At 59.5% G+C, this 23,295-nt stretch overlaps 1 protein-coding gene across 2 annotated transcripts in view; it reads right to left on the bottom strand.

Annotated features, from left to right (window-relative positions):
• Positions 1-3,120: 3,120 nt before the first annotated feature.
• Positions 3,121-23,295, bottom strand: part of SEZ6L (seizure related 6 homolog like) — a 35,391-nt gene continuing 15,216 nt past the window's right edge. The window contains exons 2-17 of one of the 2 annotated variants that reach the window (XM_057413261.1): positions 16,021-16,740; positions 15,657-15,790; positions 11,368-11,560; positions 10,696-10,881; positions 10,422-10,587; positions 9,449-9,615; positions 8,922-9,116; positions 8,694-8,832; positions 7,239-7,435; positions 5,652-5,846; positions 5,365-5,556; positions 4,981-5,175; positions 4,303-4,335; positions 4,052-4,166; positions 3,725-3,827; positions 3,121-3,466 (exon numbers count right to left, since the gene is read on the bottom strand). In XM_057413261.1, coding sequence (XP_057269244.1) covers positions 3,437-3,466; positions 3,725-3,827; positions 4,052-4,166; positions 4,303-4,335; positions 4,981-5,175; positions 5,365-5,556; positions 5,652-5,846; positions 7,239-7,435; positions 8,694-8,832; positions 8,922-9,116; positions 9,449-9,615; positions 10,422-10,587; positions 10,696-10,881; positions 11,368-11,560; positions 15,657-15,790; positions 16,021-16,740 — 2,960 coding nt within the window. In that variant the 3' untranslated portion in view covers positions 3,121-3,436. The remainder of the gene's footprint in view (positions 3,467-3,724; positions 3,828-4,051; positions 4,167-4,302; positions 4,336-4,980; positions 5,176-5,364; positions 5,557-5,651; positions 5,847-7,238; positions 7,436-8,693; positions 8,833-8,921; positions 9,117-9,448; positions 9,616-10,421; positions 10,588-10,695; positions 10,882-11,367; positions 11,561-15,656; positions 15,791-16,020; positions 16,741-23,295) is intronic. The other variant, XM_057413268.1, reaches the window with a different exon arrangement.

Genomic DNA, 23,295 nt, shown 5'->3' with positions numbered 1-23,295 from the left:
GGCAGGGTTTCCCGGAGTGTTCAGGTTGGAGCAGGGACATGTTCCCGGAGGGGCCCTCCTTGTGCTCCCCGAGCCGAGATCAGCATCATGCAGGCTCCTGCTCCCTGAGTCCCCTCCAGACCAGCCTGTGCCCAGGCCATGGGTGGGATGCTGAGCATGGGTGCATGGCTCAGCCCTGCCTCCCCTCCTCAGCATTCCTGGCCCTGAGCATTGCTCCTCCACAGCCCAGCCCCGAGTCCCTGCTCTTTGCTCTTTAATCATACTCCATGCTGCTGCTGCTCTGATGCTGCACAGAAAGACGCCAGCACCGCCTCAGGGCTCTGTCACCGCTGGCACCAGTGACTGTGGGTACCCCACAGCCGGTTCCTGCCTCCAGCACTGAGCAAAGCCCATAGCAGAGCTGGGGCTGGGGTCAGCTGCTCTCCCAGCCCTCCATCCTCTGCATGGATCCCCCCAAGACTGCTTTGGTTCCTGCTGAGAAACACCCCAGCAATGGGGGAAGGTGCAGGAACGTGGCCACTGAATGGATGCATGAAACCCAGCTACGGCCCATGAGCCCCGGGACACGCTGCCCTGCATGAGGGGTCCCTGCTGCTGCATCACGGAGCTCAGGTGGGTGCCCACGGGGTCCTTTGTCTGTGTGATGGCTGAGGGACGAGCACGCAGCGCTGCGCCCGGGCACAGCTCAACGGCAGCACAAAGCGGGAGGCTGGAGCTGGGCTCCTGCTTTACATCACCGCGGAGCAGCGGCAGCAGCGAGGTTCCCCCCCCCCCCCCCCCCCCGCTTCATTTTAATTCCCTTGCAATTTCTGTCCAAAAATAACCCCAGCTCCCTCCTCCGGGAGCGCTGCGCATCACAGCCCTGGCTCCCGCGCCCCTCCGCAGTAGCCTGACGGCTGCTGGAGGAAGCCATTATCTGATGGCACATCGCAGCCTGGCTTGAAGGCACGTTCCGAGGGCACAGGGTTGTTGTGCTGTTCGTGCAGGGATGGATGGGAGGCTCCAGGTTTCCTCAGCTGGGCAGCAGCAAGGATATTGCCCTGGGTGGGTTGTGCGCCCCGTCCCTCCCCAGTGGCCACTGCCCCTGCCAGGGAAACGTGGGGCTCTGCCGGCATGGGGCAATGGTGTTTCATAGAATCACAGAATGGTTTGGGTTGGGTTGGGAAGGACCTTAAAGCTCCTCCAGTTCCAACGGGCCACGGGCAGGGACACCTTCCACTAGAGCAGCTTGCTCCAAGCTGGCCTTGGACACTGGATCTAACTGGGATGTCCCCATGACCCTGCTCCTTGGCAGTGCAGCAGCGCAGGAAGCAACCGCTGTGGAGCCATATGGAGGTGGGCAAGGCAGCCCCCCATGTTCTCCCCGTGGTTATGGGGAGCCACCCTGCCCCAGCCAGCACAGAGGTGATGCCTATGGGTCATTGCTGTGGGGCCGGATGGGTCCCCGTGGCCCCCCGCCCCATAGGGCTCGCCCAAACCTTCTGCACATCCTCTGTGGTGTGGCCAGGGGTCTCCAGTGGGGTCCCAGTGCCTTGGGCAGGACCCAGATCCCAACCACCCCAAGAGGCAGTGCTGGGGCTGGGCTGGTGCAGGCGGAGGATGGGGTTGGGGGGAGCTGGTGCTGGCTCCCATGGGGTGTCCCATGGAGGAGGGATGTCCCCAGTGCTGAGCCTCAGCCCCTTCCCAGCCAGCCTCAGACAAACGCATCCCATGGGAGCAGGGGGACACTACGGGGCCGCACCAGGGCAGGATACAGCTCCCTCTGTGCATCAACGGGACCCTGCCTGCGGCCCAGGGCTCTGCAAACTGGTTCCCCACATTCAAACCACAGAACAGTTTACACCGAGGTTACGCTGAACGCTCGAGCTCCCCACGGAAGCACTTCATCATGTTCAAAAATATTTAATCCCAGCAATTTTCACATTGTTCTTATAAAAACAGACCTGTATGAAGGGAAATGAAATGCTTCGTACATTTTTGGCACGTTTTTTCTTTTTTTTTCCTTTTTTTTTTTTTTTAACCTTTACAAATTACAAACACACATTCATTGTTTTTAAAGGAAAAAACCACCCCTCAGTCTCAGCTGTACACTGCAGAGATGCACGAACCACCCCGGAACTAAACCAGCCTCCCGTGGTTGCAATTGCTGTTCTACAGGGGCAAAGGAGAGGCACCGGCAGCCCAGGACACGGTGGTGGCTTCGCTGCCCTCCCCAGGGCCTGGCTATGGAGGTTGGTGGCATGGGGGGCCTGGGGAGGAGGTGGCCCTTAGGGGTCCACAGGGATGGGAGGCAGCCCTGTGGTGCCTGGCTCTGGCAGGGGTGAAGGCATTGGGAGAGTGCAGGGGGTGCTGAGGCTCCGACTGGGGCTTGTCTGTGGTGGGACCTGCTTTGAGGGGCTGATCCCTGCCTGTCCTGCTCCCCACGGGCTGGTCTGTGCCAGAGCCAGGCACTGCCTGCCCTTCCTGCCCCAATAACCTCCATTTCCATCCCCTCTCCATTGCCTGTCCCACCATGAGCCCCAGCATGGGGGCTTCAGGTGGGAGCTACAGAGCCCTGGGTGGGCTGCACTGCCTTGGTGCCCGCCCGGCACCACCACCTGCACGCTGGGGACCCCCCTGTAGCCCATCCTGCTTACCCTGAGATGCTACCGAGGGGTAAGGGGAGACCGCTGGGTTCTCATGGCAAGGGTCATGGCGAGCGTGGCTGAAGAGGCACAGGCTGCAGAGCTCCCCTTCACTGTGTGAGCTCCCCATGGCTCCGGGCTGCTGGGCTCACTGCTTAGTGCCTCTCCGTAGGGCTGGGACTCCCGGCCCGCCGCCTCTCCGGCATCCAAAGCGAAGCAGGGAAAGCAAAGCGAGACGTACGGAGTGCGTGCCAGGCCACCCCTGTGCCGGCCGGCAGCGGTCCTGAGCCCCGCTCTGCTCCCACAGCCAGGACGGTCCCCGTGCTGCTGGCACACAACCCACTGCGGCCCCTGCTCGGGCAGAGGGGAGCTGGGAGCCGCGGGGTGGGGAGGGCTGCGGGACCCCGTGGCAAACCTGGGCTCCCTGCAGTGGGCTGCGGGCTCCTGCGATGGAGACGGGTTTAATTCTGACACCAGAACCGCGATAACCCCGCTCTGTGTGTGTGTGAACAGAGCCAGGGGATGTGTCCCCGCGCTGGGGGACGCGGTGGGAGCCCCTCACACTGCCCTGGCCTCGCTGGACCCAGCCCTGCCCCGCTGCTGCCTGCGCCCGGGCTCTGCAGCACACCTACCCCAGCTTAAATAGAATAAATACAGTGAAGAAAACAGTAAAATCTTCCAGAAAGAGGCAAAAGGAAAGACAACAGCAGGTCCAGGGGTCCAACCAAACTCCACGTGGGCTCTGGATTAGTTACTGAGGAAGGTCTATGAGAGCACAGTAAGTTCGCAGCCAGAGACTCTTACCACTGTCCTTATATCGAAACTTCGTATTCTCTTGTTTCCTGGAGGGAAGGAAAAGCCAGGTGAAGGAGCAGCTGCTTCTCAGGATAATCCCACCATTCCCAGATGGAAAGAGAGGCCCTGAGTGTTATTCTGCTCCTGGGGAAGCGATGCCTTCCCTACCCGGACCCTGCCACCCACCCCGCCACGGGGAGCAACAGGGATGGAGCCTCCCGTCACTCCAAGCACCCTGCTCACCCGGCCCAGCGCATGGCTCCCATCAGGGTGGTGCTGGGAGCAGCGGGCACAGCAGCACTCACCCCTGTCTCATAGATGGGGTTGTCGAACTCCGTTTCTACCGTGATCTGGCTGTAGGGGTGGGAGTACATGAGGGGCAGGCGGAGGCTGGAGTAGTACCGACACCTGCGGGAGAGCTGGAGTCACTGGGCTGCACAGAACGGAGCACAGACAGCCCCGGCCTCCCACATCCCGGCTCAGTGCCCTGCTCCTCGGAACCATTCCCAGGACTCATGGCAGGGGTTGGACTCGATGAGCTATGAAGGTCCCTTCCAACCCAAACCACTCTGGGATGTTGAGCAAGCCCCAGGCATGTCCCCACGTCCTTCACCACCAACTGCACTCGTCACCTTGTGAGATAGATGTAGGCTCCTCCCAGCAGCAAGGAGATGATCAGCACCGGGATGAATATGGCTAAGGCCATGTTTCCTCCCTCCAGCGATGTCTCTGCAGCAGCTTCTGCTACTAAAAGGGCAAGATCAGGCTGGCATTTGCAAACACCCTGCAACCCCTCTGCTGCTCCCCTCCCTCCTCCCGGCTCCACGCAGGCTCTGGCTGAGGGCCCTGCACAGGGCTTATCCACCGGATGCATTTCACTCACCTTCCAGAGCGTGTTCAAAGCTGTCTTGATTCACTGGAAGAGAAATGGAGAGTTACTGGTACGTAACTGGGTTTGACCGGGTGCTTGCTGCATGGGAACCCCAGCCCCAAGGTTTCTCTGCCCCATTTGGTCCCAAGCCATGTTGCAAACCTGCAGGTTTCAATCAGTTCTAGGTTCTTGTAAGCACAGGCAGGGGACTGAGGGGCTGTGCAAGCGAGATGCCAGCCAAACGTACCCACAGAGCCCTGCTGCCAGGGCTTCTTAAGCTGTAATTAGGAACAATCCATCCCTGAAGTGTGGTGGCAATAGGAGGATCCTCCTGTGTCCCAAAAGGGCACTAAACCCAGCCCTTACTTAGAGGGTTTCCTGGGCTTGAGCTCTCCCATACTGGTGGGTACCCAAGGAGAGCATCCCTGCTGAGATGAGCAAACACCTATGGGAAGCAGCAAAGCAGCGAGCAGCCAGGCCTGCCCCGCACTGCCAGCACCATGGCTGGGGGGTTCTCTCCCCCTCCCCAGGGCAGCAGAGCTTGAGCAGCTCAGATCCAGGTCTCAGATGAGTTTAGGTCCCAGCTCGAGAACCACGGGGTCTGCAGCTGGATGAAGGTCCTTGGGCTATCCCAGGCTGGGGACAGAGGCGTTGGGGTCCCCGTGGCCCACATCCACCCCGCACCGTTACCTTTGCAGATGGGCAGGGGTCCGCTCCAGTGGGACGGCTGCCCCAGGATGCATTTGATGGTCACCTCCCCCATGAGTTCAAAGCCCTCATAGCACATGAAGGTCAGCGACTCTCCTGGCAAGTAGAGGCGCTTGTAAAGTATTTGGTAGCCGTTCTCCGGCAGTCCTGGGTTATCGCAGGCCAGCGACTCCTCGGCTGAAAGGGAACGGATCCCGGGGTGAGCCCCAGGGTGTGAGCTGAGAGCACCCAAGGTCTCAGCCACCCCCCGTTAGGTAGCTCAAAGCTCTCCACCACCCCATGCAGCTGGGTGCAGGAAAAGGCTCCCTGGCCCCCCAGGCAGAGGAGCTGAGCTGCAGCAGAGCAGGAGCAGCTGCCCCAACTCACAGACACAGTGCGGGAGCCGTGAGGTCCAGATGGGCGTCCCGGTCTCGCGGCTGTAGCAGGTCAGCAGGGAGCTGCCCTCCAGCACGAAGCCGGGGTTGCACGTGTACTGGATGGTGGTCCCCACCAGCAGCACCGGGTCGGAGATGAGCCGGGTCGAGTGCTCCACCTCCCCCGGGTCCGTGCAGTACATGACTGGGGAGGAGAAGCCGCCTGAGCCGCAGCCCCGGGCCCGGCAGCGGTGGCAGGGGATGCGATGGGGACGCAGCGCACGCTGCTGGGGCACTCACTCTTCTCGCAGAAGGGGGGGTCGCTGCTCCAGCTGAGGTCCCACTGGCAGGTGAGGGTGTCGCTGCCCACGATGTCGTAGCCCGGGTCGCACTGGTAGGTGATCTTGGCCCCTCTCACCAGCTCCGTGTGTGATGTGGTTTTCCAGCCGTTCTGGATCTCGGGCAGGTCGGAGCAGGAGTCGTTGCGGGACACCTCTGCAGCCAACAGGGATGCTGCTGTGGCCACTGAACGCAGCCCTCCTTGGAGCCACGGGGTGTAGACACCCAGCTCTGCCAGCGCCCGTCCCTCCCCATGCACCGCAAACGGCCCATGCAGCAGCCCCTGGGCAGCAGCAGGTAGAATCATAGACTCATAGAATGCTTTGGGTTGGAGGGGACCTTAAAGCTCCTCCAGCTCCAGCCCCTGCCACGGGCAGGGACCCCTTCCACTGGAGCAGCTTGCTCCAAGCCCCTGTGTCCAACCTGGCCTTGAGCACTGGCAGGGATGGGGCAGCCACAGCTTCTCTGGGCACCCTGTGCCAGCGCCTCAGCACCATCTTCCCAGAGCTTCTTCCCTACATCTAACCTAAATCTCTGCTCTTTCAGTTTAAGGCCATTCCCCCTTGGCCTATCACTACTGTCCCTCTCTGGGGTGAAGGGGGCTTCCCAGGCCTGACCCTAAAAGCAGGCAGGGGGTTGTGCTGGTAGAAACAAGGCAGTATCAGTGCTGGCATCAGGACAAGCACAGCAGCGTGGGCACAGCGGGTTCAGCTCTGGCTGCAGGCACAGGAGCAGTACAGGCTCTGCGGTCATGACACAGCAGGTTTGCTCCGGTGCAGGATTCCGGCCCTGCTTCCCCCCAGCCCCGTGCCCATGGCTGAGCCTGGCTGCATGTGCTGCAGTGCAGTGAGGAGGGACCTGCAGGCTCACAGGTGATCTGCATTGCAGCTTGTTCTGCAGCTCCTAACCAGAGCTAGCAGCAGCAGGAAGAAATCAGGCTTGGAAGAAGCCTGCCAGGGGAAGCCAGGCTGGGGAGAGGCAGCAGTGAGAGCAGGGGCAGCCCTGGGGAAGAAATGCCCTTCCCAGTCCTTGTCCCTTCCTTGGGCATCAGCCTCCCCGCTCTGGCAGACACGGCTGCACCCAAGGAGGATGCAAACAGACATCTCCAAGGGCAGTCTGAGCCTCTCTGGAGCAAGGAGCTGTGAACAGCCATCTCAGGAGCCTGTCCTTCCATGGGCTTCCGTGACCCCTCCTGGGAGGACATCCCACTGCGGTGCTTTGTGTCTGGCAGAGCTTGTGTGTGTGTGTGGGGAGTCCTGTACATCTATTACCAACAATTCCTCTCCCTGTTCTGCTCTGCAGTTGCACAGGGCCAGACCAGGACCAAAACTGCCTCTGCCTTCTTGCCAGCCTGGAAGAGGGGACACCCCAGCAGCGACTGACCCTGAGACCTGCAGCGGGGCTGGGGGGTCTGCAGGGCTCGGTGGGACGCGCTGGAGTCACAGCGCTCCCTGCTTCACAACCCAGCGCCTGGACAGCGTGGTCCGTGTCCTGGTCCCCACCTGCGCAGCAGCGGCAGGGCCACCCCCAGCGCCCCGCTCTCCGTACCGATGTAGTTCATGATGAATCCTTGCCCCTTCCCGAAGACGAGCCCGGCCGGGTCCGAGTGGAACTGGATGGTGAGGTCGGGGCTGGAGGAGTAGAGCTTCTGCGGGCCGCTGCTGCCCACGAACTGGCCCAGGATGCGCGCGGTGAGCTCGTCCCCGTCGTAAACCGTGAGGATGTCGCTGTTGGTGAGGTTCAGGCTGCGGGGAAGGAGGAGCGGGTGAGACCGCGAGGGGACTGCCGCGAGGGGGCAGCGCCGGACCGCGGACCGGCGGCTGGGACGGGCCGGGAAGCGCCGAGCCCAGCCCCATACCCAGGGCCAGCACCGGCGGCAGCCTCCATCCACCCCTGCTGCAGCAGGGATGCGGCTGCCCCTGGAGCTGGGGGCTGGAAGCGGGGCTCCCTCCTTGCTCCCACAAAGGGCGGGTGATGGATGCACATCCCAAGGGAATCCCTGATGGCAGCAGCCCTGCTCCCGGGCTGTTCCTCCCTGGGTGCTGATAGTGAGGGCGTTATCAGCTCAGCCTCAGGGACGGGCATAGGTTCCACCCTTCCCTGCTCGCATCCTGCTCACCAGCAAGGGGAGCACCTCCAGCAGCCAGCGCTGTGCCGGGCAGCACAGGAGGGGCTGGGGCAGGATCCCCGCATCCTCCCCTTCCCATTGGCAGCACCAGGATGCTCCCAGCCCCGCAGGAATCTCCATCAGGTCAGGGGCGCTCTCTGGGCAGTCCGGGTACTGTGTGTGCACCACCTGAGGCCCAGGACGTGCTCGGTCTCTGCGGGACCCCTGCCCTGCACGTCAGCTGTGTGATTCCGCCTTGTCTGGAGGCACCTGAGCTGATCCCCAAGCCTTTTATTAAGCGTGTTCCTGGAAGGCGCCAGCTCATCCCCGTGGCGAGCTGACATTTGTAGGAAGCCTCTGCTTTCTGTCAAACACGATTTCCTCGGTGACATTTATGTCTGATGGCTTCAGAGCGCTCGGCCTCCAGCTCTGCTCAGCCCAAGCACCCACAGAGCTGGGAGAGGTGCACGGGCAGCTCCCACGTGGGATTTTACAGGGAGCTTTAAAACCGTTATGACTCTAAGCCCCCACCTGCAACATGCCCTCCCCTTGAGAACCCAGAATAGCATCGGAGGAGATTCCCTTTGCATCAGCAGCATTATCGTGCCAAGGGCTCCCAGCCTGAACATCGCATCCCATACCCCTCTGACCTCAGAATGTGCCTGCCTGTGACAGTATTCAGAAGCCATCTCAGGAGCAATTAACTACTGCAGTGGATGGTGTAACATCGCTTTGAACTCGGAGCAGCACTGGGTGCTGCCCTGGGCCTCCCCTGAGCGCATCATAGGGGATTAGGAAAGCTGCAAGGGGGAGGAACAGGGAAATGGTGCAGATCCCTGGGGCAAGGGCAGTGGGGATACTGCACTGGTGGAGCAGAGAGGTCCTGGGCTACTCACAGCTGGATGTCCAGGAACAGCCTCTTCTCCTCACCAACGTGGACCCTCCAGATGCAATCCTCCCCCTCCGCATAGGGCTCCGGCCAGTTTGGGGACAGGATCACGCCGGCCACAGCAGTCAGCTCCCCCCCGCACGTGGCTGCATGAGCGAGAGGCAGGCAGGGCTCAGCAGGGTCCAGGGGATGCTTGTCCCAGCAGCCAGCATCACCCTGCGGTGCTGGCACTGACCTCGGCACAGCGGCTCCGTGTCGTTCCAGTACGGGTCCCGCATGTTGACGCACTCGATGACGGCAGGACCCTGCTCCAGGGAGTGCCCGGGGTCGCACGTGAACTCCACCGTGGTGCCCAGGTTGTAGGTGGGGTCCGAGGTGGTGAAGTTCCCGTTCTGGATGTAGGGCTCGTAGCAGTGGCCCCGCTCGAAGGCTGGAAGAGAAGATCCCCCATGAGCCCTAGGGGTACGGAGCTGGATGGGGGAGCGCTGCCTTCCCCTGCCCCTCACAGCCTCAGCTCTGGGGTTTGCTCAGTGAGCCCTGGGCTCATCCCCAGCTACAAACCCTTCATCCCACCACGCACGGATGGCCTTTCGCACAGCGAATTTTACAGGCAATTAGGATTAACAACAGCTTATCTGTCCTGAGCCGCACGGGCTTAACCAAACCCCACTTCCACTGTGTACCAGCACCAGTAACGCGCTGCTGTGTCACCGCTTGCTGCGTTTGCTGAGCTGGGATCGCTGCGGGTACCAAGCTCATCACCTTCGAAGCGTATGTTGAAAGCCGTGGCAGCTGCGGGCTCCTCGGCCAGGAAGTCGATCCTGATGGAGGAGCCGTCGCTGATCACCCCCTCAAAGGGCACGCTGTCGGCACGCAGCGAGTCGTAGAGGACCGCGGACTGGTTCGTGTCCCCGCTGTACACCACCATCCTGCACCGGGGGACACGGCACGTTACATGGCAGAAGCGGCCCTGCGCTCCCCTCCCGGAGCACAGCAGTGGAAAGGGATCATGCAAACGAATGATCAGCAGCCAGATAAGTCTCTTTTACTGTGCCATAAACAGGGGCTTTATTCTTTCATTTTACTACAAGCCATAAAGCTGCTTTATTGCCTGTTACCAGACTGAATGCTAATGCTCTTTAAACACAAGGATCAGCACCATAAGCGTGTTCTTTGTGTTACAGGTGCTGTAGCGTGGGGCTTAGAGCTTCTTGCACCGTGTGGCTGAGCAGTGGGTGTTTGGGGAGAGAAAAGGTGCGGTGTGACACAGCACACAGCACACGGCATCACCCTGCAGCCAGCAGGATCAGACCTGCAACATCTCCTGGCTCAAAGCACAGGATACAGGGGCTGGGGCTCCGTGGCTGCTTCTTGCAGCTCTTTCTGCCCAAGACCTGTTGTGCCTCCTGAGTGCATGAACACATAGATCATGAACCTCCCTTTCTCTGCCCCAACCCCATCATCCTCTGCTGACAGCCTCCTCCATGCTGCACCCTGAACTTGGGTCAGTGCCGCCCCACAGCATCGCAGGTCTCATCCTGCAGACCAGGCACCAGGAGGTGTGACCGGGCAGGGGCTGAGACCGGTTTGGAGCTTCCAGGTTTTGGTGTATTCAGGTCCCAGCAAAGCTCCCTGCTCCTCACCCCGGGCAGAGCAGAGCTCCCGCGTTCCCATGGGAAACAGGGTCCCCACAGACCTGGCACTGGGCTTACGAGCAGCTCCAGCAGGGCCTTACCTGTCCCTCTCTGTCAGCAGCAGCTTCTCAAAGTGGAGGTGCAGCTTCTGGCCCGGGGGGGCCCTGATGGCCCACACGCAGTACATGCTGCTCGACTGGTTCCCAGTGTAGCTGGGCGAGAGGACGCGGCCGATGGTGGCGTTCCGGACCGTCCCGCCGCAGGGCGCTGCCAACACAGAGCGCTGCGTTCAACTCACGGCATGGAGGAAACAGCCCTCGTTTTCCCCTTGGGGACCCCGGTTTTCCCCAGCACCGAGGCTGATGAGGCACGTACCGGAGCAGATGGGCTCCGGGCTGCTCCAGTGTGGCCTCGACGCGTTGATGCACGTCAGCACCCTGGGACCCTGCAGCTCGTAGCCCAGGTGGCAGTGGAAATGAGCAACTCCCCCCGAGTGCAAATCCATCACGGTGACGTCTCCGAAGTCGGGCCTCCGTGGGAAGTTGCAGCTCAGCATAAACACTGCAACGAGCACACACATTCCGGGGCTCGGGGCTGTCGCAGTCAGGGGGGGACAGTGACAGCCCTCGCTGCGGGTGCCGGCTGCGGAGCACCGGCAAACGGCCACGCTGCTGCTTCTCAACCTGTTACTGCTTTTGCCCAGACCCAGTTTCTATTTTAGAGAGAATTCGCTTGAACTCATCTATTTTTTTATAGCTCTTTAAGGAAAAAATAGACCCGCAGGCTGAGCTGTGCAGGAGGAGCTGCTGCACGGGGACAGAGACGGGGCAGGGAGGGTGTGAGGAGCTCAGCCAGTGCTGGGCTCTGGGACATCGGTGTGTGTTGTACCTCTGCTCTGGTCACAACAAGGGCTCTTCCACCCGCGCCAGTGATGCTCTGAGCGTGGGCACGCAGTGATACAGGAGCCGTACAGCTGCAGGCTGAGCCCCACGGCACCGACACCCCATCCCTCCCCTTCTCACGCACCCCTGGCACTGAGGCACCCACCCTGGTAGTGGAGCTGGAAGGTCCCCACCACCTCGTCCTGGAAGGTGCGGAAGTAGACGGAGATGGTGTTGGTGGGGCTGCGGATCACCTGGCCCTCCACCAGCAGCGTCTGGTTGGCCAGGACCACGAGGGCATTGCCGTCCACGCCGCGGATGGAGAGCACCTCCCCGTCCGACAGGTTCACGCTCTTCACCTGGGAGGGAGCAGAGACTCGTGAGCTGTGGGGTGAAGGTGGGGGTCCCATCCCAGCCATGAGCACACAGAGCATGGGGATCATCACGGACAGGAGCTGCTTGTTCAGTGGTGATGGAGCTGTCTGTGCACAGCATGAGCCCAAAGGAACCCTATAACTGCTGACCTCTTCCCTTGGGACTGCGGGCACAGGGAGCTGGAGCTGCACACTTGAGGTGTGTTCTGAAGCTGGATGCTTCTGTGCAGCACAAGGTGAGTGCATCTGCTTCCCTATTGAAACTGGCTGTCTGAGCAGGCAAGGAGAGTTAGACAGGAGGAACGTGAAGGGATAGCATGAGTCAGGGTATGTGGGATCCCAATTCCACTGCATCTGCCCTGGAAGCAGCCCTGCACCTCGAGGCACCATAGCATGAAGCATGGAGCAGGCTCACTGGTCCCAGCGGGGCAGGTCTGCAACCAAACCAGGGTACATTTGTATGTAGGGCTCGGTGCTCACCAGGGATCCTCCCCAGGATCCCTCCTCCGCACCGGGGAGTCACAGCAAATGTGCCTAATGAGTGGTCCCAAAAGGCTTTAATTATTATTTGGAAATAGCTGAAAAGTAACCTCACATTTGCATTTCACGTCCATTTAGCTTAATAAATGGGCTCATATTTCAGCAGAAAGATGCTCATCAGATCATTTGTTTCCTTAAGTGTGCGAGGACCGGGGCTCTATATTTAGCTCACACCACAGCCTTAGCCCGTGATTGCGAGCGCTCCCGATCATGTTGTGACTAGGAGGATTTGCTGCTGTTGTCACAACTGTGCCTGCCTCCGGTGCACGAGGTGGGGATGTGCCTGGCTCCAAGGGCCACCAGCAGCACTTGGCATCCTCTGACCTGCTGGAATAAGGGAGATTTCCACTAGAGGAACAACCCCAACCCCACTGAGTAACTCCCTGCCTGCCCCAGAGATCCACAAGCCCTGGAAAGGCTGAGGCTGGGTCAGAGCCTGGCTGGGCTCACCCCAGAGCATCCTTTTAACTCAGGAGAAACAGATCTTGCCTCATTTTGCAACAGGATGCTGGGGCTCTGCAGAGCCTCTGGTCCTCGCTGCAGGGCAGAGCAGGCCTCAGTCCTCATGGGCACTGCGCAGTGCATCGGCAGCACAAGCCAAGTGCATCCCCAGACCCCAACCTGCCCCCGGGTCCTTTCTTCTTCTCCAGGTTTTGTCCTGGAAACTGCCCCCCAGCACGCTGTGCACACCCTGAGCCTGCTGCCGGGGCTCAGGTCTGATTATTTATAACTGGAACGAATTGTGTTATCAGGGATGAATTATTTGGAGCATGGTATGCAGGGATGCTAAAGCGAACGGCTCCCCCCGGCTCCCACTGGGGCAGAGCTTTGCTTCCTGAGCTGGGTCTGAATCACCGCGAAGACATTTCCAGGGTGTTTCTAAAACACATTTTGCTCTGCAATCACTCAAAGACAAACCTGCTCCCCACCAGCTTCCTCTGATGGACAACATCGCACACACTATCCAGCACCGAATCGCTCTGGGAAACCGTAAAGAGGAACGCTCAGGAGAGCTCTCGAGCAGCTCAGTGCCACCAAGATGCTCTTTCCCCCCACGCCCTGCTGCTGGGAAAGGGGTTCAAGGAGCGGCTCCAGCCTGCAGGGCTCTGCGGAAGAGACGGAGCTGGTGAGTGCTGCAGCATCTCGCAGCCCTTTGCAGGGCGCCGTGTGCTGAGGACATGGCTCAGCTGCACCAGCAGCCTCCTCCTCCTGCAAGCCCGTGCTCGGGGGAGCCTGGAGCAGGGGTGTCGCTGCACAGCTCCGGTGCCAGGCGGGCAGGATCCTCCGGGGACCGGGGCGAGTGGCGGGTACAGGCGAGGCAGTGGCCCCGCGCCAGGGACCGGCAGCGCTGCGAGAGGGACCATATGTGCGAGTCCCTGCCAGGGGCTGGCCAGGACGAGTTCCTGCTTTGATCAAAGCCTGCACCAGTGTCAGCGCCTAAAGAGCCTGTTGGGAAGACAGGAGGGATCCTTCGCTCCGGCTGCCAGCCCTGCTCACCCACGACAGATCTCCCGAGGGAAACTCTATCTCCTGCCAAGAAGATTCAAGGGGTAGAACCATAAATACAGTTTAACAGCCCTGGCAGGGCCGTGCAGGGCACCCGCCTGGCGTGGGGACGCGGCTCTGGCCGCGATGCTGCCGGCAGAGAGCGCAGCAGGGACCCTGAGCACTACACAGCCCCACACAGGTCCTTTTGCTGTGTTCTCCCCCTTCTCCCCAGCCCTGCCTGAGGGGCTGGATGCTGCAAGGAGCTGGGATACTGCAAGGAGCTGGGATGCTGCTGGGGGCTGGGATGCTGCTGGGGGCTGGCTGCCCCCCCCCTCACCAGTCGCAGCTTGGGCAGGGACACCTCCAGGTTCAGCTCCCTTGTTTGCTGGTCTTTCCTGCTCTTCTTGTAGGCTTTGGGGAGCAGCTGGGTACAGGTCTTACAGCAAAGCCTGTTTGTGACAGTGAGAAAAGCCCCAGAGCTTCTGCACCAGCCCCACTGGTCAGGGGTGATGTCCAGGGTGGGCTTGCATGGAAAGATGGACCGAGTTCCTGCGCCATGCTGCCTGCCTCCTCCATCAGCACGTATCCTGTGTGAACATCCTCAGAGAGAGGGGATAAATCTGTTGCTGTGCTTGCCATGAATGCTATTCCTAGCTTCACTGGGACATAAATCACGTCACTGCTGCTGCCTAAATGGTTAAAACCCTTCTGCAGAGCTCACTGCCTGCAGCGAGGGTCAGGCACTGCTGATGCTGTCACACAGGAGGACATCAGCCCGCATCCATGGGCCTGGCACCCCCCTGCCCTCTGATGAATAGGGCAGGATGCAGGCATCCAGGGTGCTCAGCACCCTTCTCCAGCTCCCACAGCACGCATCCAGGACAGGGTGCTGAGCAGCTCCTGGTGAGGTTGTGCTCAGCCAGCACAGCCCCGCTGCTGTGATTTAATTTGCCTGCAATGCTTAGAAGCATCAGCAAAGTGAGATGCAAAGCTTGGGGGGTGGAGAGGCTAATTTTATGCTCCATTAAAATCTCAGCTTACAACAGAGTGAGGTCAGGAGCGGTGTCACCTGATGGATTATGGACAGAGGAGAGCTTACAGCAGAGCAGCCCATCCTCGGCACCCTGCGGGGCTGGGGCACAAGTTACTGCTGTGGAAAGGAGCCCAGCACGGCCCAGTCCCAGGTCAGGCTCTCACCAGGGCTCGATTCCACACTGCAGCCCTGCCCGGAGGTCAGCCCCTTGCATGTGCCCACCAGGGGATGGCAGGGACTGGCTCACTGGAGCTGCTACTGCTTTTAATGCACGTTCTTAATTACACAGATTAAAAGTGAATGGATTTTAATTGGATGCAAATGGTGACATGGGGAAAGCTCAAGAAGAAGAAAGGATTGTGCACCAGAGCATGGAGACCGGGGCCTGGTTTGACGTGGAGATCATATGAAAAGCATCAAGACCCCTGTCCTGCTCCAATCCCCATCAGGCTGTGGGATGCAGCATTTTGGAGACCGCTGTGCCTGGACCAGACCCCTGGCTCTGATGGGACTGCACAGCACAAGTGCAGCGGCAGGCCTGGCATGCAGCATGCCCACTAATGCATGCTCCCACGTGTACAGCTCACATTGACAGACACCTTCCTGCAGACACAGCCCTGGCTCTCTGCTGCAGCTGCACACTTGCTGCTGTGGGGTGTGCTGCAGAATGCCTTGGCCCTGTGGTCTTTATCCTGCAATGGGCAGGGACGTGGCCCTGCTTTGCTGTGGATTGGTGCTGTGCTGGAGACAGCACTGCTGCTTCACGCCTTCCCATGAAGGTGCTTTGCAAATTGCTTGCCATGCTCCTTGTTCAATTAACCACATGGCATGTTAATGCTTTGATCCTAGCTCATGTTCAGGATGTACCAGTTACCGCTTTATTACACCAAGAAAAACCTATTTTCCTCCCTGGGAAAGGGTGGTTTTAGCCGGTGCCCATGGCCATGGTGCTGTGCATCCTGTGCTGCTGTGGAACAGGGCCTCAGGCCATGGTGATTCCTGCACCGACGCGCTTCTCACCTGCAGCTCGACGCCGTAGCCGGTGTAGACGGTGACGTTGTAGGTGCACTCCAGGTAGCTGTGCTGGGGCAGCGGTGGGTAGTCTGTGGAGTCGATGTAGCCCTCGGGGTCGTGGAAGCTCATGCTGCAGAGGACTGGGGGGAATGTGAATCAGGGATTGCGCTGGGGAATGGCTCACCCAGCAGCTCCGTCCTGCACCCAAACCCCAGCACCCAGATCCCTGCTCCAGCACCAGCACCGGCACCACCTCAGTGCAGTCCCACAAACCCGGGGAATGCTGCTGATGCCACACACAGGGATGCTCCCTGTTCACCCCTGGAACCCCTGCCCTGACCCCCATCCCCATGCAGGCAGCACAGCTTACCCGGGGTGGGCTCTGTGGTGATGACGGTGGTGGTGATGATGGTGGATGTGGTGGTTTCTTGGCTCTCCTCTGCCGTGTGCACCTCTGTCTCTGAGCTCTCAGTCTGGTTACCAGCATCCCGGGTGGGAGCCGCGGTGGGAGCGCTGCCGGCATCACCGGCGCTGTCAGTGAGGTGCCACGGTGCTGTCGGTGGCAGGGTGGACGGGGAGATCTGCAGCACAGGGCGGCTGGTGGTGGCCCGCCCCCCCCAGGGCAGCTCGGTGGGGCCCTGCTCGGTGTCCCCATCGCCGGCTGCTGCCCGCGGCTCCTGGGAGGCAGTGGGGAGCCTGGGGTGCATGGGGCTGGCCGGGGAGGCAGCCCGGGGGGACCCCGGCGGGGCAGCCTTGGGCCTCGGGTGCTTCCTCGCTGCATTTGGGTGCTTCGGAGTGGGCGGCTTTTTCTTAACAGGGAACGTCTGTTTCACAGCAGCATCCGGGGCCGTGGTGGGCGCTGGCAGCGCGGGGCCCTGCACCAGCGGCGCCGGCTCCTCCGCTGCCGGCTCGGTGCCGTCCTCCAGGGCCGGCAGCAGGTTGAGGGCAGTGGCGTGTCCCAGCTCCCTGGCTCCGGCTGAACCCATGGCGTGTCCCTGCTCCCCGGCTCCATGGGCTGTCTTCTCCCCCAGCTCATCCGCGGCGAGAGGGTCCGGGCTGGCAGGGACCAGCGCTGCTCCCGAGCCGCTGTCTGCAAAATACATGGGGGAAAAGTGGGATTTGGGCAATTCCAGGTATGGAATTCTAACTCGGAATCAGCCCCCCGGGAGCTGCGGCTGATTGAGCCCTGGGGCTCTCCCAAATGGGCGTATTATGGGAGCACAGTAATGAGCCTGCACTGATTCCCTGGAAGCTGGGTTTCTGCTGGAACTCGGTGGCCTCCTCTCACTGCTTCAGAGCTGCTCTGTGATCTCTTTATGCAGAGGTCACTTGCTCGGGGAGGTTCACTCACTCCTGCTGAGTTTGTTGCTGTGGCTCGGTCTCTATGAAAAGCTTTTATTTCTGCGTTTGCCATCAGCAAATGTGGCCATTTCAAAGCACCAGCTCAGGACGCAGCCCTGTCCTGCTGCCCGGTGCGGAGCAGCCACCGCTTAACCAGCTTCCTCCTGCCTCCCGCAGCAAAGCACCTCCCGCTTCGGCAAAGCCTCTCCTTGGGCTGCCGCTGACCTTTTGTGCCAGGCAAAGCAAGGCGTGGGGAAGAAAGAGCAATCAAAGGCACCGCCGCCGCGTCGCTGGGAGCTTAATTGCGTGAAGCACAGATTTATTCCCCACCAGTGGGGCTGGCGGGGCTGCGGTCGCGGTGTAAAATAAACTGTGAGCAGGGCTGCGGCTGCAGGGAGCTCCAAGAGGCTCCGAGTCAACGTTTTCCATGGAAACAGCAGTTGCCAGGGAAGGAGCGAAACGCTCGGCAATTAAGGACCGTAATTCCAGCCCCCTCAGCTCCACAGGGAGGGCTTGGAGTCCCCACATTGTAGGTCTGTGTCCTCGGGGAGGGTAGGAGCCTGGATGGGTATTGGGGGGGGTCATAGAATCATAGGATAATACAATCCCAGACTGGTTTGGGTTGAAGGGACCTTAAAGCTCCTCCAGCCCAAACCCCTGCCACGGGCAGGGACCCCTTCCACTAGAGCAGCTTGCTCCAAGCCCCTGTGTCCAACCTGGCCTTGAGTCACAGGTACTGCAAACAAAGGCCCTACACTTGAGTGAAATGTAACTCGATTGTTTTGCATTTCAGACTCTGGACCAGAACGGAAAGGGAGAACAGAGCCTTGGGATGGAGAACCCGAAACACAGGGACCCTGCTGTGGGCGCAGCTCCCCGCTGTCCCGCCACCATTCACATCACCCTGTGATTTTTGCGCCTTTCAACTTCTGCTGCCTTAGCTCTGCCTGAGTGCTGATCCTGCAGCCTTGGGGTGCTGCTTCCTGCAGAGCTGCGCTCTCACTGGACCGGGTTTGTAAGCACAGTGCCCAGCTCTGCATCGTCTGGATGTGCAGCATCAGGTGCATCACAGGACCCAGGCTCATACACCATAAGGTGACAGTGCTCACCCAGGGACCCTAGCACTGTCACCTCTATGTGTGCCAGGGACAAAAGAGACCCACAGTGGCCCTTGAATGTGCCGGGGTCCCTGTCCTTTACAGCCAAGCAGCTATCCTTGCTGCAGTTGTCCCGGGGAGCCCCTGCACATGATGCTGTTGGGACACCAGGGCTGCGCTGCCCCGAGGCACCGTGTCCTGCTGCCAGCCACAGACCCACAGGAGAACCCATCCCGGATACCAGCCTCTCCCAGCATGTTACCCATGACTTAAAACATTAATTCTTTAATTAGCCTTGGTTTGGTAAATTCATTAACTGATTCCCTCAGCACATTAGGAGGCATTTCACACACATCGTCTGCAACCACTGCCTTGTGCTGGCTCTGAATAATCTCCCCTGGCTCCCTGGGGAGGTTGGTGCTTCTGTGTCCCCACAGAGGCTGCTGCTGGGGCAGCCCAGCAGCTCCTGCACCTTCCACTCACGTCTGAGTGTGTCTGCTTCCCTCTTCATGCTGCTCCTTGGCTAAGCCTGGCCTCCATGGGCATCCTGCTGTGGGCTGATGGGTCCCCAGGGCAGCGCCAGCATCAGCTCTCCATCCCTGAGAGCAGGGTTCTTCTGTGCTTTAGGCTTCCTTTCCCAGCCTGAGCCTGGAATGGGCTCTGCCACTGCTGCTGGCCTCCTCCAAACCACTGGTTTTGGTGCTCTGAAGCAAAACGGTTTCTCCATAGGGGAGAAGATGGGGCTGTCAGACAAGGAGGAGGTGGCACAGCCCCGGGAGATGAGAGGAGGGTGGGACACGGTGGGACACAGGCTCACGGTGGGACAGGCAGGAACCCAGGGCACTAAAGCCGGTGTGTTACCAGGAACAGGGAACCAGCATCCCCAGGTTATTTCCCATGTGAACTCTAATTCTTTATGGATGTTGCCGTTAAACCATATTTTATGCTTGCAGAAAGTTGACTAATTTCTTATTAGATCCTTTGCCAGGATGCATTTAAATGATTCTGTCCTTAACAAAGCATGAAATAAAACACTCTGTGTAGCGACTCTCTAATGAGATACTTAACATGCTTTAGTTTGTAAAGGGCAAATGTGTATTTCAGGGAAGCTTAGAACAGCGTAGCCAGGCTGGAGTGGGGTGGTAGAGGCGGAGCGGGGGGGCTGGCATCGAGGATTAATAAGGGCATATTGCACGTTACCAGAAAGAGGAGTGATGAATGATCTGCGCTCCAGATTGCATCGCCACCCCCGAGCCAGGGCTGCGCTCCAGCGTGTCCCCACGGCAGGCACCGCCAGCCCTGCTGCTGCATCCGGGTGCTGCCATCCCTGATGCCACCCCTGGTGCCTCCGTGCTGCCTCATGGGCCCCTCCACGGGCATGCAGAGCCCATGACGGGGCTGTCACTGACCTCAGAGGTGGATTCCCCTGCCCATAGCATCCCCAGGTGAGCAGGGCTTTAGGGAAAGCAGAGAGCGGGAGAAGCAGAACCAAGTATTCTCATCCTTAAGGGAGGTTCCATAATGGCGTTAGGATAAGGGTGGGCTTTGGTAAGATGCTTTCCATACTGATATGAATGCAAAGAGCACCTCCAAGGACTATGGGTCACGTCTGACCTTGCTCTCATCTGCTAAACCAGCTCTGGAGGAAGTGAATGCTATCAAGATGTCCAAGGGGTTTATCTTGTATCACGATCAGGAGCACTCTGCAGGCGGTTTGGGGCTGGAAAGGCTCCTCTAAACCCATGAAAGCCTCCACGGCCCCTGGGCACAGCACTGGGCACCGAGCTCTGCGCCCCGGCATTGGCACGAGCGGCTGCTCCTGCAGGACAGGACAGAAACGTCCGGGATGGTGTGGAGCACAAGTGACCTTAATAGGAAATGACAGCTCCTCTTCAGGTCTATTCTGGGATCTGCCTGGATACCGGCGTGCAAACAGCGCGGAAGGAAGCTCAGCTCGGGGAGGACACCTCCAACCAGCTCGCACTCCCCCACGCTTTATACTTAGCGCCGTCGGAAGCGCTCGCTCCTCTGCAGGGTGCGGGTGGGAGCGGGCGGCTGCTGCCGGGCTCCCAGCGGGAGCGCAGCCCCGATCCATGGGGACAGGGCGATGGCAGGGCCCGCAGGGGCAGCGCGGGGGGCAGCACTGAGCAGGGCACCAGCCACCTTGCAGCGCCGACAGCTGCCCACGGAGGGGCCCTGGCACCAAAAGCATCCTTAAATATCCAGATATGAACACGAACGGCACTTTGGAACTTGCCGTCGGAGTGAGAAAAACTAACCAGCTCACCAGTCCTTGCAGTCCTCCTGCCCACACAAAGAACACCTGCTTCTTCTGACAATACTTTGTCAGGTGCAAACAGCCTTTTCTTTCTGCCATCCAGGATAGTTTTCTCTTGCTCTTTGGAAGAAGTTTGTGTTCCTGCTATTCAGAATTAAATCTGAGTAAATTCTGATCATCATACTAGTTTGTTTCCCATGATCTGTGAGCACACAGGGGCAGATTTCAGGTTGTGGCCTGGAATTTGCCATGAACAGCCCCGGAGCACACCAAGTCCCCACATCCCTTCCGTGGGTGACGCTGCGCAACCACATCACTTCCATGAGAGGCTCAGCACTGGGCCCCGTGGTGCAGGGATCCACCTGCCCATGAATTCCCAATCCCCAGATCTCCACCCCTATAAGAACCGGTGCCCGGGGCACCCCCTTCCCAGCTGGGGAGACAGGACTGCATCCCAGCAACTTGTGCTGCTCCAGAGGTGCCGAGGCTGGAGAGAGCAGGGCAAATCTGATTGCTGCCGGTATCGCAGCCAGAGGGGCTTAGAGGCATTAGGGAACTGCAAATGCTTGATAAAAGGATGATGAAATAATCATAACACGCTCATTTTGCTGCTGTGCTCCTGAAAGAGCTAAACCGTGAGTAGCTGTATCGCCAGGTTCCCATTACTAACAGCGATGCTATCGCTGCCGTGCACGTTCCCGGCTGCCCGAGGACGGTGGCTTGATTGCTCGAGCTCAGTAGTCACTGTCCGGAAGGTTTCAGTGATCTGATTATAGCAGAAGCCCTGAGAAGCTTATAGAGATGCTATTAATGGTGGTGTTCAGCCCCTGTGCTCTGCTGTGTCATGGGCTTAGGAGGATTGAAGCTGTGCTGGGACTGGTTAATCCTGCCTGGAGCTGCTTCTGCCACAGACATCTCGCCTGAACCCTCACTGTGAGCTGGGACTGATCCCGACCCCCCCAGCACCACAGCCACTGCATCCCAAAACCCTTGCTATAAGGAACAAGTCCCCTTTAAGGGGCTATGGGAGCAGCTGGCCCCACTCTGCAATAAAGCCAGGCCCAGGTAGATAAGCTCGGCTTGTCCATTGGGTTTCCCATGGGCAAGGTTGCAGCTCAGTCTGCTCTGCAGGAGCTGGGAGACTTTCCCAAAGCCAGGGGATGGTGCCGAGGAGCTGTGCTATGTGCTAGACCCTGTGCCCACCTGGGCACTGCCATGAGGATGTGCTGGCAGCAGGGATGCACTGCAGCGCCTGGACCCAGCGATGACCCTGAGGACCATGAGCCCTTGTCCAGCTGTGAGGTCAGGAGGGGCTGTATGGGGTGGGTGCCTGGGAATGGCACATGGTGCTGCCTTGGTATGGAAGCCCCTGCCCAGGGGTGCTGTCTGCAGGCAGAGCTACCCCTGCAAGCCATCTGGGGATAGGCAGTAGGCTTTCCTTTAGAAGGATGCTGCCTTGATTCATTTGCAGGGATAGCTCCATTTTTTACTGCATTCCCTGCATTCCCTGCATTGATCGAGGCCCTGGGAAGGGTGAGATGGATGGCACAGCAGGGAGCGAGGAGAGGGGCCTGAGCAGAGCAATGAACCCCCACAGATGGTCCATCTCTGCCTTGTGTCATCCCCATTGGCAGGTGAAATGGGGCAATCAATGGCCATAATGAGCACAACAGCCTCTGTGTGCTGCTGGTTCAGTGAGGGATGTGCTTTGAGCAGAGGCTCCATCCATTCCTGGGCTCGGGTGAGTGAAATGCTGAGTCTGGGCAGGTCTGGTAATGGGATGGAGCTGGATGAGTCCTGAGGAGCTGGCCTCATCTCCCCCCTGCACCAGGGCTCTGCACATTGCAGCCGCTCACCAAAGCCATTGCTGCAGCTGCACCGATTCTGCAGCTAACAATGGGGCCCAGCAGCCTCTGCTGCAGCCCAGGCTGTTGGGATGCTGCAGCCACTTCCATTAGGCCAATTCTGTCTTCCCCGAGGTAGAGACTTCCCTTATCTCCTGGAAGCCTGTGGCACAGCAGCAGTGCCCGGTCAGGAGAGCTCCAGGTAGGGGCATGCAATGCTCCTGCCCTCTATCTGCCCTCTATCCACCCTCTGCTCACTGTGGCAGCTCAGGAAGGCGCAACCTGATAATATTGAATCCAAGGCTTCCTTCTGTGGGTTCATATGGGGCTGATCCTGATCCGGGATAAAAGAGGGGTGTCGAGGCTGGTTTCTGATTCACTCCTGTGTTGGAGGAGGGCTGCAGGGTGGGAAGGGGCAGCAGCTCTCCCAGGAGCTCTGTCCCATGTGGACCTCCATCACAACCCGTGCAGATTGCACTGCTGGGGAGGAAAACGCAGAGGGTTTGGGGTAAAACAAGGATGGGGAAGAAAGCAGGTTGGGCTCGTCAAAACACGCATGTGATGGATTGGAAATGCTTTGGGTTGGTTTCAGGTTTTAAACCATTTCTGCCTTAAATCTTGAAGCGCAGCAAAACCTGAATCAAAATTTTTCCATTCCCAAATGTCAAAACAGACCGGTGCAGCCTCGACGGCTGCCTGGCTCCAAACAGGGGGGTGGAAACCTGCTCTTCCCTGTGGATGCCATCTCAGCAGATCAAGCTTTTCCACTGGTAAAAGAAAGTTTTGCTGGAGCAGTTTCCCTGGCAGCTCAGCCTATGGGCACGCAGAATAGCAGCAATCTGGTCATCAGTGAGGCAGCCCCTGGGAGCGCAGATAAGCACAGCCAGGGCAGTATCTGCCCATTGCACTGAGCTGCTCTCCTGCTTTGTGCCACCAGCACTGGTGAGGCTGGAGCGGAAGGCTTGTGGATGGGTTTGTACAGATGTTCTTATTGGAGTCGCAGGGACTAGGAGAGCGTTCTATGGTGCATGGTGCAAGGGCTGCAAGAGCAGTGCTGGTCCCCAGGTCCTGCTGGGGGACAGGGG

The sequence above is a fragment of the Pezoporus wallicus genome, unplaced genomic scaffold (assembly GCF_028554395.1).
Source record: "Pezoporus wallicus isolate ANWC-B61680 ecotype Strahan unplaced genomic scaffold, APGP_CSIRO_Pwel_v1 contig_13850, whole genome shotgun sequence".
Lineage (NCBI taxonomy): Eukaryota > Metazoa > Chordata > Aves > Psittaciformes > Psittacidae > Pezoporus > Pezoporus wallicus.
The sequence above is the reverse complement of the archived record's forward strand: the minus strand, read 5'-3'. Positions and strand labels throughout refer to the sequence as shown.